This window comes from Cervus elaphus, chromosome 17 (assembly GCF_910594005.1).
Source record: "Cervus elaphus chromosome 17, mCerEla1.1, whole genome shotgun sequence".
NCBI classification, from domain to species: domain Eukaryota; kingdom Metazoa; phylum Chordata; class Mammalia; order Artiodactyla; family Cervidae; genus Cervus; species Cervus elaphus.
In genome coordinates, this window is record NC_057831.1 from 17,605,764 (window position 1) to 17,619,913 (window position 14,150).

General features: G+C 39.3%; 1 protein-coding gene across 1 annotated transcript in view; it reads right to left on the reverse strand.

The window, feature by feature from the left end:
* Positions 1–14,150, reverse strand: part of MCUB (mitochondrial calcium uniporter dominant negative subunit beta) — a 103,518-nt gene that overhangs the window by 13,286 nt on the left and 76,082 nt on the right. Inside the window, exons 2-3 of the mRNA XM_043870893.1 lie at positions 4,091–4,166; positions 3,400–3,570 (exon numbers count right to left, since the gene is read on the reverse strand). Coding sequence (XP_043726828.1) covers positions 3,400–3,570; positions 4,091–4,166 — 247 coding nt within the window. The remainder of the gene's footprint in view (positions 1–3,399; positions 3,571–4,090; positions 4,167–14,150) is intronic.

Here is a 14,150-nt window from a genome sequence, read left to right on the forward strand (position 1 = left end):
TGGTTTTCTGTCAGTTCCAGTCAGAAAGCCTGCTGACACACTCCTCAGCTCAGCCAGTGTCCATCTCTGTGGCTTAGAGCCAAACCCCTGACTTTGTGGTGGAGGAACGCAGGTAGTAACATTTTTTAAAAGCCCACCTTTCTCTTATTTTTTTTCAAACTTCCTTTGTGGCTCAGCTGGTAAAGAATCCACCTGCATATGTGGGAGACCTGGGTTTGATCCCTGGATTGGGGAGACCCCCGGGAGAAGGGAAAGGCTACCCACTCCAGTATTTTGGCCTGGAGAATTCCACAGACTATAGAGTCCATGGGGTCGCAAAGAGTTGGACACCACTGAGCAACTTTCACTTTCCCTGGTGGCTTAGACAGTAAAGAATCTGCCTGCAGTGAGGGAGACCCAGGTTCAATTCCTGGGTCGGGAAGATCCCCTGGAGAAGGAAATGCAACCCACTCCAGTATTCTTGCCTGGAGAATCCTATGGACAGAGGAGCCTAGTGGGCTACAGTCCACAGGGTCACAAACAGTCAGACGCGACTGAGTGACTAACACTTTTCCTTTATTTCTAATTACTAAAGGTGAGTGATTTGTACTGTTTAAACCACCTCAAACCACCACCACACAAGGCTCCCTCCCTTTCTGGCTTAGGAAAGAGGAAAAGAGGCAAAATTAATTCAGGAGTAAACATGCACTTGTGTGGTATGTTTTAAAGAGGTGGAGAGAGGCAGGAGAGATTCTCATAGTGATTTCAAATATCCTAGGAACATTTCAGAAAAAAAGAAATCTAGGAAAATTTAAAAGTCAGTGTGCTTGGCACAGCTTCCTATACAGCCTAGCTGTTGTTATATTTTTGAAGTTTAATGTAACCCAGGGGTTAAGATTCAAACTCACTGAATAAAAGCAAAAAAACATCTTGGGAGGGGTTTCTCTATCATTATTCTTTCAGAATAGTCTACACATAATTACCTGATATAAAGTCCAAGACGTATATTTTCGCCTGGCCTGGCATTTGCTTGGCTGCATTCAACCAGAGAGGTTTCAGCTACACTAATATGCACGGTAACAGTAACACTGCTAGTAAAATCAGGAGGAACCCAGATGCCTGCCTCCCGTCTGGTTCTCAGCAGTTCTTTTGTTCCAGAAGGCAGCAAGTCAAGTCTGCACCTGGGTCTGTTCCTAGAATTTGGCTGTTTGGGTTCCTGTTCATCAGCTGTGGTGAGATCATCTTCCCAGGAACTGCCAAATAACTCAGCCCACGTTATGGGCAAAACTGTGACAAGCTTAGAACACTCTTTTCAAGCCCAAATTAAATGCTGGCAAATTCCACCCACAGAGACTCTTTTTAAAAAAAAAAAAAAAAAAAAGATCAGCAACACACCAAATCCGTTTTATCTGATTTGCAAGTGTCATTTAAAAATTTACATTTAAATGACTTCAAACCTGCTCCTTAAAATATTATAATAAAAAGAAATCAGCTGAGTATGATTTCTCAGTTGAAGTACTACATTCTCCTTTATACTAATACAGGATCAGCTAGAGATGGATATGAAACACTTTTAAGGAGCTCATGATACAGTGATGAATTTTTCACCTGTTCTTGGGCAAGTACTGATATGAATCCCAAGAACTCAGTCCAAAGAGCTCCTTTACACTAAGAATTCTGGTTTTCTCTGGCACACACTCCAGGCGAGCACTGTGTGTGGTGCCCTTCTGAATTCTGCCTGTTCTAAGGAAGGCAGGCCCAGGGGATTCGCTGTTCTGTGGCTGGCAGGAATATGTCAAGGATGAAGTATTAGGCCATTGTGCCCACAGGGCTAAATCCTCATTTCCTGATCTTAGGTTTTACCAGGAAGAAACTCCCCTTCCAGTTGAATCCAAAGTGCTTCCAGCAACCTACATGGAGGCTTTCCCTAGTCTGCCCCACCCCTCCTACCTGGATCCACTCCCTCCCTTTATGGCTGCCAGTGGGGTTAGCTCCCACCTGAGGGGCTCTGTCTGGAAAGCTCTTCTCCCATCCCTGTCATATCTCTTCCAGGTCTTCACTCAAATGTGACCTTAGTGAGCACCTCCCCCAAACACACACACTCCCACCTCCCCACCACTCTGCTTTTTCACTGTAACTTATTATCTAATACATAAATTTAAAATTTATATAATTTATAAATTAAGTATTTATTTTTTCTTTCTCCTTGTAAAATGTTAGTTCCATAAGAACAGGAGTTTAATCTCTATTGTTCTTTGCTGTCTCTAGCATCTAGAACAAGGCCTGGCATACGTTAGTGTAAAAAAGGGTTAACACACTGGAACCTCAATTAAATAGAGTCTGGAGACCAGAAGGGGGAGCTCTCACACCTGTGAGGGCAGCACAGCCCAGCAGGAAGAAGCGCTCCTCTTCTTTCCCAGCAAGGACCCAGCCAATGAAAAGCCAGGGACCCTTTGTTTGCTACGTCTTCCCCACTTCCTTTCCTTCTACAGAAGCATCCTCCTTTCCTCCTCCTGCAAGTCCTCACACGTGGCTCGTGTGAGCGGCTGCAGACTACAGTTCTCCACTATCTGCAATAAACCCACCTTTGCTGGAGAAATATCTGGTAGTCTGTTTGTTTCAGGTCAACATCTGTTAGGTGCTCAAAGTTTGTCAAGTAAATAAGTTCTTTAATCTACTCTTCCAACTTTTATATCTATCCCTTAATTGGTTCTGAACTTGGACAGGGAAGAAGAATGTTAATTTCCTTTCCAAAACTGTACTAGTAATCATTAACTTTTAAATAATATTACATTCTAAGAATGTAATACTACAATAAAATAACTGCAAATTTATTCATCTGTTTATATTTATAGTAGCCTGGTATACTGGGCTGGGGTAAAGAATTCTTTATTCTCTTTTTAGGGGCAGTAGGGCCTGCTTTTATGTCCTCAGATCATACAAATCTAAAAGCTATATCCTAGATTTATTTAAAAGTCTATCTCATACCTCTGCTGGTATCAAACTAGTTTCCTGAGAATTAATTAATCAAAAAACATTTGACCATAATTGCTTTATAACAAAGATAAGTGAACTATTTGTGTCTTATCCACTGTCTATTTCAATCATGGAGCCTGCATTTCATTTTCTAATTATTCACATTTCTTATAGAAAACTAGATGCTAATTACTACATCATTAAAATTTTCTCAGGGAAAAATCTGGGGGCTAAGTCTATGAAATAAATAACCAAAACATGAATTAAACGTATTCCATTTCTTTCTTCTCCATTAGAGTTCATTCTTTTAATATTACTCATGTTAAAAAATGAAGGACTCAGTAAAGACCAACCATTTATTACATAATAGTTTTCTAGAAAGTAAAGAAACAAAACAAAGTTTCAAAAGAAGAGAAAAGAAAAGTTGGAAATATATATATATACCTGCTCTGAAGATGGCAGCTGTTCTGATACCTTTATCTTCATTTTGTAGGTCCTGAAGGAATGAACCAACTGTTGATAACATTGGCTTGACTACAAATTGACAGCGCTCTTTTCTGGATGGCAAAGTAAGTGTTATCAAGGGAAGGCCATGTTTATAATTAATTGTGATTTCTGTTAAGAAAAAAAAAAGTTGATAATAGAGGATGGATAAAATTTACTTTAAAAAATAACTTTTAAATTATTATTAAACATTATGAACAACAAAAATTCTAGAAGGAATACCTAAATGTGGAATTCATAACCCTCTGAATTCCTGTAATAATTTGTATCACTCTTATAGTGCCTTCATTATACTAGTTAACATATTCCCCCCACCATTAACATCTTATTAAGTGTGTACCACACTTTGTTATAATTATCTGCTTAGGGTCTTCTCAGGTCAAAATTTACTGAGGGCAGAAACTACTTCCAAATTATCTCTAACTCCTTTGATAACTGGGATGGGAGTTTGCCAAAAGACATCAGAGATCTAATGGGAGCAGAGAAGGAAGAAACTGAACTCTGATGGGGGAAGAGTGGAAGGGGCGATACAAGAAAAGTCTGTTTTGTTCAAAACTCACATTTCTCACTTAATTTAGAAGGATGAAAATAAATCAGCTGGGGAAATCAAAGAAGTGATAAGAAAGCTTACCATCAGATGGCACCAGTGTACTATAAAGATTTGATTGATAGAATTTCAGGCTTCCGCACAGTTTCACACACAAAACCTGTAATGATATAAATGATTATCTATGTATAAGAGTAATATAAAGGGTAGGGGAAGGTAGCAACTACCCTCCTATAAAATGTTGTTTAAATGTAGGTGGTGAAAGTTAAAGCCCCTCCCCTTACTTTGTCACAGTGCCCCGACTTTCCCCAAAGATAATCACAGCAGAGGTGACAAAGACTCGCTCCTGGACCAAACTTTAGTTGGGATCCTCTAAGCCTGACTAAATCCCAACCTGTGTATGTCCTCTAGGAGTCCAGTTAAGCAAGAATGTTGTCAAGTTAGCTTAGCCACCCCTCCCCCAACACACACACAACCTTCAGTATCTGATCAAATTCCTCGTCCTCCACCATTCCCCAGGTATTATCTGATCACCCCAGTCTGTCTTCAACAAGAATCCTGCCAGGCCAGGTTAGCAAAAAATTACCCTATCCTCTTGGTAATTTCCCATCCACCACCTCCTGCCCCTCCGCAACCCCCATGTGCCCAACTGTGCTCCTCGGATACAAATCCCCACTCTTCCCTGTTGTATTCAGAAGTGAGCCCAATCTCTCTCCCCTACATCAAAACCCCACCATGGCAGTCCCCCTGAATAAAGTCTACCTCACATTCCTTAACAAGCGTCATGAATAACTTTCTTTCACAGTGGTTTGGTGTATAGCCTCCCAAATGTTTTTCCATATACCGCCACCTTCACATGCAAGTTAAATTTTATGCTAGAGTTAAATTTAATGCTAAAGACAGTTTATGAGTCAGGTTCCTAGATGCCAACGATGATACATTGCTCATAAAGTACCTACTGTTTAATGTGCTTATGAAGTTTCTGTACTACTATTGAAGAAATCATTTTAGAGGCAGTCATTAGACAACCAGGAATTGCTGAAAGCAGGTAAAGTGCCCAGGGAAAACGATTAAAGCTTTCTCAAGCTTCTGCATACCTGATAATCAGCTGGACACCATAATATTGTCCATTGCTAAATAAACAGGGCTTGTTAAAAGCACAGCTTCCTGGACTCCACTCCCAGAGATTTTTGATCTAGTAAGTCTGAGGCAGGGGTATGAGAATTTGCATTTTTAATAAGCCCCAGGGTTATACTCAAGTTATAGATGTGAAGACCATACTTCAGAGTAGCTGGGTTCTAACAGACCCTCTGTGGCTTTCGGGTCACTACTTCTAAATTTCAGCATAGAATCATTTTGAAATCCAAATTTTAGTGCTGGAAAAGGGCTACTGCCTTCAAATGATATTCAGTATCAGATCAAAAGAAGACTCAGGCTTCTCTTTCATCGCATCTTTTTCCTAAATACAATTCTAATCACTTTACTTAAAACCCCGCAGACTTCAACAACTTATATAAAGTACTGATAGAAAGCACAGTGACCCCATAGTTGAAAAGACTGGTATTCTAAACTCAGTTTAGCCACTTGCTGGCAGGAGATCACAGATAAGTCATAGGACTGTGCTTCTGTTCTCTGAAGCCTTAGGTGGAGATACTGATATCTTGTGGGTCTTGTGGAGTCAATATGAGGGTTAAACAACACAAAGTATCAAGCAAGGGTCAGGCAGAGTCCGTGAGCCTCCCCTGAGCAGTGCAGCTGCCCCTCCCCCCCACAGCTCCATCACTTTTTCTCTTCCAGCAGGAACCTGGGCCCCAGCCGGATGAGCTATGCGCCACTGACTTATTGAAACACCTTCTTTATCCACTTCTGCCTAACAGACCCTGTCAGACCCTCCATGCCCAGCTCTACGTCCTTCTGCAGGGTCATGATGGTTGAGTGTGATGGCTTTGCCATCAGAACCAAGTTGGAATCCCAGCTTCAAGATACACTAACTGCCATGATCTCTGACAGGCAGAGGAAGTTTCAGGAAGAAATGAGTTGTAAGAGAAAGAGAAGGGCAAGTTTGCTAGTAGAAAAAAAGAAAAGAAAAAGAGCCAGGGCTTTAGTTAGAAAAGGAAAACAGCACTAACATGAGAAAGCTCTTTTTGAGCTTCAAAGTAAAGGTAGGCAGGTGTTAGTGGAAAGGAAATGTATAATGATCATATGTTGGGCCAATTAACAAGATCAGATTGCTTTGAGAGCTTTAACATATTTTAGATTATGTATCTTTATTATTAAGTAAAACAAGATGTAATTCCCACTCAAGACAGTATAAATTAATACTTAAGCAACACCTCTGCTCCATGTTCAAAAAGAATCCACGTTCCCCTTGTAGCAACACCAAGAGCAAAACAATGTGATAAGCAAGACTCAAGCAAGTAGGGAGTCCACTGAGGTTCTCCATTCTGCAGGAAAAGGGTTTCAATGGAAAATGATGTACTGTTTATACCACACTTTCCGTGGGGAGGGAGTATTAATGATTTTATTTTTATTTCTTTTTTCAATCAATATATTTTTACTGAAGGACAGCTGATTTACAATGTGTTAATTTCTGCTGGGCAGCAAAGTGATTCAGTTATATATATAACATATGGACATAGGATATACATTATATATTCTTTCTCATACGCTTTCTCATGGTGGTTTGTCACAGGATATTGAATACTGTTCTCCATGCTGTACAGTAGGACCTTGTTGTCTATCCGTTCTGTACACAGACGCTTACATCTGCTCTCCCCAGCCTCCCACTCCATCCCCGCCCCCCCACTCCGACTCTGTGTCTGAGAGTCTGTTTCACGTGCTAAGTTGCTTCAGGTGTGCATGACTCTTTGGGACCCAATGGGCTATAGTCTGCCAGGATCCTCTGCCCCTAGAACTTCCCAGGCAAGAATACTGGAATGGTTGCCATTTCCTCCTCCAGGGGGTCCTCCTGACCCAGGGATTGAACCCACGTCTCTTATATCTCCTGCAATTAGCAGGCGGCTTCTTTACCACTAGCGTGACCTGGGAACTTTGTTTTGTAGATGGGTTCATTTGTGTCATATCTTAGATTCCACATATGATATCACATGGTATTTGTCTTTCTCCTTCTGGCTTGCTTAGTATGGTAATCTCTAGGTGCACCCATGTCGCTGCAAATGGCATTATTTCGTTCTTTTTGTGGCTGAGAATTTTCCATTATATATTTGTATCGTGTCTTCTTTATCCATTTATCCATTAATGGACATTTAGGTTGTTTCTATGTCTTGGCTATTGCGAATACTGCTGTTGTGAACACAGGGCATGTATCTTTTTGCATTACAGTTTTGTCTGGATATATTCCCAGAAGTGGGATTGCTGGATCATATGGTAATTCTGTTTTTAGTCTTCTGAGTAACCTCCATACTATTCTCCATAATGGATGCACCAACTTACATTCCCACCAACACTGTAGGAGGGACTTTTCTGCACACCCTCTCCAGCATTTACTGTTTGCAGCTTTTTTGATGATGGCCATTTTGACTAGTAATAGGTGATATCTCATTGTAGTTTTGATTTGCATTTCTCTAATAATTAGCAATGTTGAGCACCTTTTCATACGCCTCTTGGCCATCTGTATGTCTTTGGAGAAATGTCTGAGTAGCATTCCATTGCACACATGTACCACATCTTTATCCACTTGTCTGTAAATGGACATTTATGTTGTTTCCATGCCTTGGCTACTGTGAAGAGTGTACAGCCCACTTTTTCCAAGTTATTACATTCCAACCCTGTTCGCTGGTTGGAAGCCATCTTGGAACTATCTGTAAACTGTAGGTAATTGGTAGGTATACAAATTTTGTCCAATCTGGTAGTAATCTAATTGAGTTCCCCACCCCATCCCAAACACCAGTTTTATCTCTACCTGCAGTTCATCTTAACATTCTTTCCTCCATATAAATTTGTGATGTTTTGACTTTTCCTATTAACTGGATAAAACATGTGCCTGGTTCCTTCATATCACGAGAGTAAATTTTTTAATGCATATTCATTCTTATAACTGTATGAGAGTCATATTTTTATCTTTTCCCCAAAATTATCTTTTAATAGTCCAGAACAGAAGTAACTGAGAGTTTGACTCTTTGTGGGTAGGAAAGACTAAAGTAGCCCATGACAAGATTGAGTCAAGATTCCCAGTGATCTGATGACCTAATCTGTGATACATCCAATATCACTGCAACCTGGTCAGGGACCTTAAAGTGGCAATTTAAGAACCATTTCTGAGCTCTGGCTACAAAAGCCTAGCTGGAGGCAATATAGAATCACTAGTCAGAAAGGGGTGAGAACAGAATGAACAATAAACTTCTACTTAGAGTCTGTATCCCGGAATTTTACTATATGAGAAATTAAATGCTAAGAAGGAACCAAATATATTAAGAAGATTAATTCCATTTAGGGAAAGTAAAGAGAGTCATCCAAAACGGACTTTAACACAAATTATAGAGTCTTCAAAGAGATAAACAGGAGAATTAGCTTCCAGAAAACCAATAAGAAATTATGATATTAAACTTGTAGAACTAAAACAAAAATTAGTAAGTTGGATCAACTAAGATTTCTAGAAATGGAAAAAAAATCTATATACATGTAAAAAACACAGTTTAATGAACTAGATAAATTCTAGACTAGATAAAGTCAACAGAAAAGAGAATTAGTGAATTAGACAATACTTCACCCAGGTACAAAACAGAACGAAATAGAAACTTTAAAACTTTAAAAAGCAATCAGTCTCATACATTGAATGTAAAATAGTACAGTTCAGTTCAGTTCAGTTGCTCAGTCACGTCCGACTCTGTGACCCCATGGACTGCAGCATGCCAGGCCTCCCTGTCCATCACCAACTCCCAGAGTTTACTCAAACTCATGTCCATTGAGTCGGTGATGCCATCCAGCCATCTCATCCTCTGTCGTCCCCTTTGGTACAACCATTCCGGAAAACTTTCAGCAGTTTCTTATAAGATTAAACACACACTTCCATGTGACCCAGGCATTCCCAGTCCTAGCAGTATACCCAAGAGAAATGAAAACTTATGTTCACACAACTGCATAAACGCTTCTTCCTCCCTCTAGAGTTGAATACTCCCTGTTCACTAGTGTATTCCCAGCACCAGGAATAGTAGTGTACCTGACTCAGTATAGGGACTCAATAAATACACGATAAATGGATGTATAAGGATTCTCAGGTGCTAAGGGAAAATAACTATAAACTTAAAACGTTATATTTAGGAACATGACTTAAGGTTGAAGGAAGTGAAGAGATTTTTCAGATGTACAGAGATGTACATAGTTTCTTTCCCACACATCTTTGCTAAAGAACTTCCTAGAGAGAAGGGAACTAAACCCAGGCAGGAGAATATGGTTATGGACTACAGTGTGTCCTCCCTTCCCCACCAGACACATATGTTGAAGTCTTAACCCCCAGGACCTCAGAATATGACTGTATTTTAAAGAGGTCATTAAGTTAAAATGAGGTCATGAGTGTGGACCCTGATCCAGCATCATTGGTATCCTTATAAGAAGAGATTTGGACACAGACATGCACACGTGGAGGAAGACCTGTGGGGACGCAGAGAAGGTGGCTGTTTGCAAGCCAAGGAGAAAAGCCTCCGAAGAAACCAGCCCTGCTGACACTTTACCTTGGAACTCTGGCTTTCAGAACTGTGAGAAAATGAATCTGTTGTTTAAGATCTGAGGAACTCTATTATGGAATCCCCAAGAAACTAATACAGAACCAAAGCTATAAAATATGTTAATAAATAAACTACTTACTGTAAGAAATTTTACACCATTTTTTTGGTGTGTGTTAAAATGAGTGGAAAGCTAAACAAGATTTGGCCTGCTATCTTTGGTGGATTCTTAGAACATGTGAAGATCCTCACCACATCAGAAGAAGGGCAAAAATAGTGAGAAACCATAACTGTGTTAGGGAAGTTATAACTGAGTATGTTAAACACTTAAAGGAAACCATTCATACACAATCTGTAGTTTATGCAATGGTAGAAAAGGAAAAAAGAACAAACTTTTTCAATAAAAGTAGAAGAAAGAAGCAAAAAGCCTACAGAAACCAGAAAATTAAAAAAAAAAAAAAAAAAAGATGAGAAGAAATACAATAAAAATCATTGTGGAAACTTGCAAACAGAGAAAATGAGTATCCACAATCCCACCACCCCTAGCTTATGCCAGCCTTTCCAGAGGTATATATCTTTATATAATCATAGTGCTAATCATTAGTGTTTTATAAGCATATTATTCATTAAAAACTTTTCATAAACAAAATAAATAGCTCCATAACCACATATATAACAGGTATAACAGAATTTACTATTTACCTATTGTTGGACATTTTATACATTATACAAACTTTTTTCCATGTCAGAAAGTTTAATGCATGCTCATTTTAGAAAATCTATAAATCACAGACTCTCAAAAAGAAAGGAAAAAAGTCACCAATAAGGTCATTATCTAGAGTCTCACTTCTCGGGTGGCGCTAGTGATAAAGAACCTGCCTACCAATGCAGGAGACATAAGAGACATAGGTTTGATTCCTGGGTCAGGAAGACCCCCTGGAGGAGGACATGGCAACCCACTCCAGTATTCTTGCCTGGAAAATCCCATGGACAGAGGAGCCTAGTGAGCTATGGTCCATAGGATCACAAAGTGTCAGACAATACTGAAGCAACTTAGCGCACACACACATCTTCTAGTTTATTTTCTATATATATTGTATTTTGTTTTCACCATTATAACTAAACTGATTCAAAACATCTTTGCAGGTAAATCTATGTTAGGATATTTTCCTTTAGGGTAGGCTGTAGAATGACTGAATCATAAAGTGGTAATAGTTTTAGGATCCTGATATCCTATTATCAAACTTTGGGAGTAATATTTTATTTTTTTGTTGTTTTACTCACTATAACCATGAAATTATTAATCTGAATCCAAACAAGCAAACCTGCATGAAGTTCAGAATCAAACAATAACAGACCCAGTTGGGCATCCCTGGAATGAGAAGTTTCCCTCTGGAGGCTCATCCCCAGACAGGCTCACCAGACATATTCACCAAGACAGCCCACAGGTACCACAACCTCAGTAGCTCCTCAACTGAGCTCTTTCTTCTTCCTCCATGGACCTGATCTTCTCCTTGATGGACTCACACCACTAATTACCAGTCATCAGAACTAGAGGCCTGAGTGTTGCTTCAAACAGTTAATAGTCCATAAAGTCACCTGGCAGACCAGTAGTTACAACTGAATGGTCACTAAGGCATACTGGTTCTACTTCTTCATAGCACCCCCAGATCCATCCTCCCCTCTCCATCTCCACTTCCACTGCCCTAGTTCAGATCCTCACCATCTCCCACAGATCACTGTTATAACTTTCTCTTCCACCAATCCATTCCAGGTTAAGATCTCTAATTTTCTAAAATTACATAAAGTCAAACTAACTCAAGATTTAAAAACCTCTATTTGTTCTCTGTAGCAAAGGGAAATCATTCCAAAGTATACTTTCCACGAGCTGATTCTCATCAGCTTCTCCCACCTCCCCTTACCAATACCAGCACCACCCACCTCCCAACCCTCTGTTTCAGATATGCCAAGGGTATTTCTCAAGGAAGGAACACTGTTCATGCTTCCTTGTCTTCACACTTCCATCCTGCCTAGGAAGCCCCTGCCTGGTGTACCCACCCTGCATGTCAACTCTTACTCTGAACACGCTCATGCTCCCTCTGCAAAGCCTACAGAACTTCATCTGAGCCCACCATTGCATCCTCCCCTCCTGCTGCAGTCCAGTGATCATCCCTTACAAAGGCCAGTTCCTCCTCAGACATTCTCCATCTTACACATCGCAAAGCTTTTTTTTAACTCCCCCTTAACCACTGCCTCTCACACTCACTCCTCTCTAACCCCTGGCCACCAAAGATCCTTTTACTGTCTCCATAGGTTTGCCTTTTTCAGAATGTCATATAGTTGGAATTATATGGTATGTAGCCTTTTCAGATTGGCTTCTTTCACTTAGTAATACACATTTAAGATGGTTCAATGTCCTTTCATAGCTTGATAACTCATTTCTCTGTTCTTTTTAATTTTTTATTGAAATATGTTTCACATATAACATTCTGTAAATTTAAGGTGTTCAGATGTTGATTTGATGCATTTATATGTTGTAATATAACTGCCACTGTAGTGAGAGTTAGCAGCTCTATCATATCTCATAATTATTTCTTTCTTGTGGTAGGACTAATTAAGATCTAGTTTCCTATAATCATTGAACTTGCTAACACAATATTATTGTCTATATTAATCATTTCTTTTTAATGCTTTAATATCCCTTTTTCTGGATGTATCACAATTTATCTATTGATTAACTTAGTTGAATGCTTCAAGTTTTGGCAATTATGAATAAAGCTGCTATAAACATCCATGTGCAGGTTATTTCTCAGATTTTAATTATCAGAGTATTGGAACACGCGGAGATTAAGTAATCTGTCTAAAGTCACACAGCTAATGAGTGAGCACAGTCAAGCTGTTAGGAACCCCTCCGCCCCTTTTAAATTGCTTCACTGCACTCTCATCCTGTGGGAAAAGGGGTCCTGGCTCAGTCAGGTTAGCACCTGCTGTGCCCACATCTGTGCGGAGCAGTGGGTTCTGCTTTCAGGTGAAGAGTAAAGAAGGGGTCCTGGGAAGACAGAAACAACTGTTAATACCAGCTCCACACTATTGAAACCCATGTACAGAAGGCTCCCAGGTGTAAGTGAACTGAACCAGAGAATAAAATACTTGCTATTTCTATTACAATCAAACCTTAACTGCATTCACACAATAATGTTGAAACCAATTTATTAATTGTAATTTATTTTTCCGCCAATATATTCTAATGTTTTGATATGTTTTGCAACAGACTAGAGTGGGACAAGAAATTAGTCTAGTATGTTCTCTCTGGGTTGTAATCCTTCTTTAGAATTTTGCTCTCAAAAGCCATTTCCTTGTTAAAGGAAGAAAGAAGGAAAGAAGGAGGAAGGAAGGAAAGAAAGAGAGGAAGGAAAGGAGAAGGGAAGCAGAGAGAAAAGAAGAAATACACATAAAGACACACACAAGAATATAATTTCCTGCTGAGGTCAATCCAGGAAACAAAGGATGACTGGCTTAAATGCCAAGTGTTTACAGGGATAGAAATGGGGCCTGGCTGAGACTCTACAGTCAGTAGGTGAAAGTTATTATTGGTTATGAACCAAGTACTGTATGCATTACTCCTGTATCTTTTCTGTTTCAATCTCGCTATGTATTAACTACTCTTCTTACTCTGCCCAGATCAAAAAGAAAAATTTATTTTAACAGTGATTATTCATGTAGCATGTGAAAGAGAGTGGGACATTAATTAAGATAAATGCCTAGTGTGTGCTACAAAATGCAATTTTTGTTGGCCAGATTTAAAATATAAATCTAGAGACAAGTTAGAATAGTTCCTCAAAAGAGAGTTGCTATATAGCAGTTTGATTTTTGCTTTTATCCAGGGAAGCAAAAAAGAAATCATGAAAGCCTGAAACTCAGTGTGAGGTTCTGCAGAAAATCATGATGCACCACAGGTAGAAAACTAATGAACCCAAGGATGAGCTTCAAAGCAAAACAGTTATATAACCAAGGAGTTCATCTGCTTGCTTCACACATTCCACAAAACTGCCCCGTAGGTGGTACATAAAGTACGGTTTAAAATTATTGAGTTCCATTCTTTTCTATGTTTGTCTTTTACTCATTTCCTTGTTCAACATTTCTTCTGCATCCTTATTCCTTTCATGTTAAATTTTGCTCACTAGAGCTTTGATCAGTGCTTCACTGAGAGCCTATGTTGAGTAGTAAACCCTTCGTCTATGTTATAAATTTAATTTCTGTCATTTTCCTGTTGAATTTAATCTGTTTATATTTGTTGCTATATCAGATACATTTGGATATCTGCCATCTTATTTTGTGCTCTCTGCTTATAGTGATTGTCTTTTGCTTCCTTCTTTTTTCTTATCTTCTAATAATCTTCTAATCTTTCTTATCTTCTAATAATGTTCCTTAGACTCCGTTATCGTTCTCTGTTAGTTTGGAAG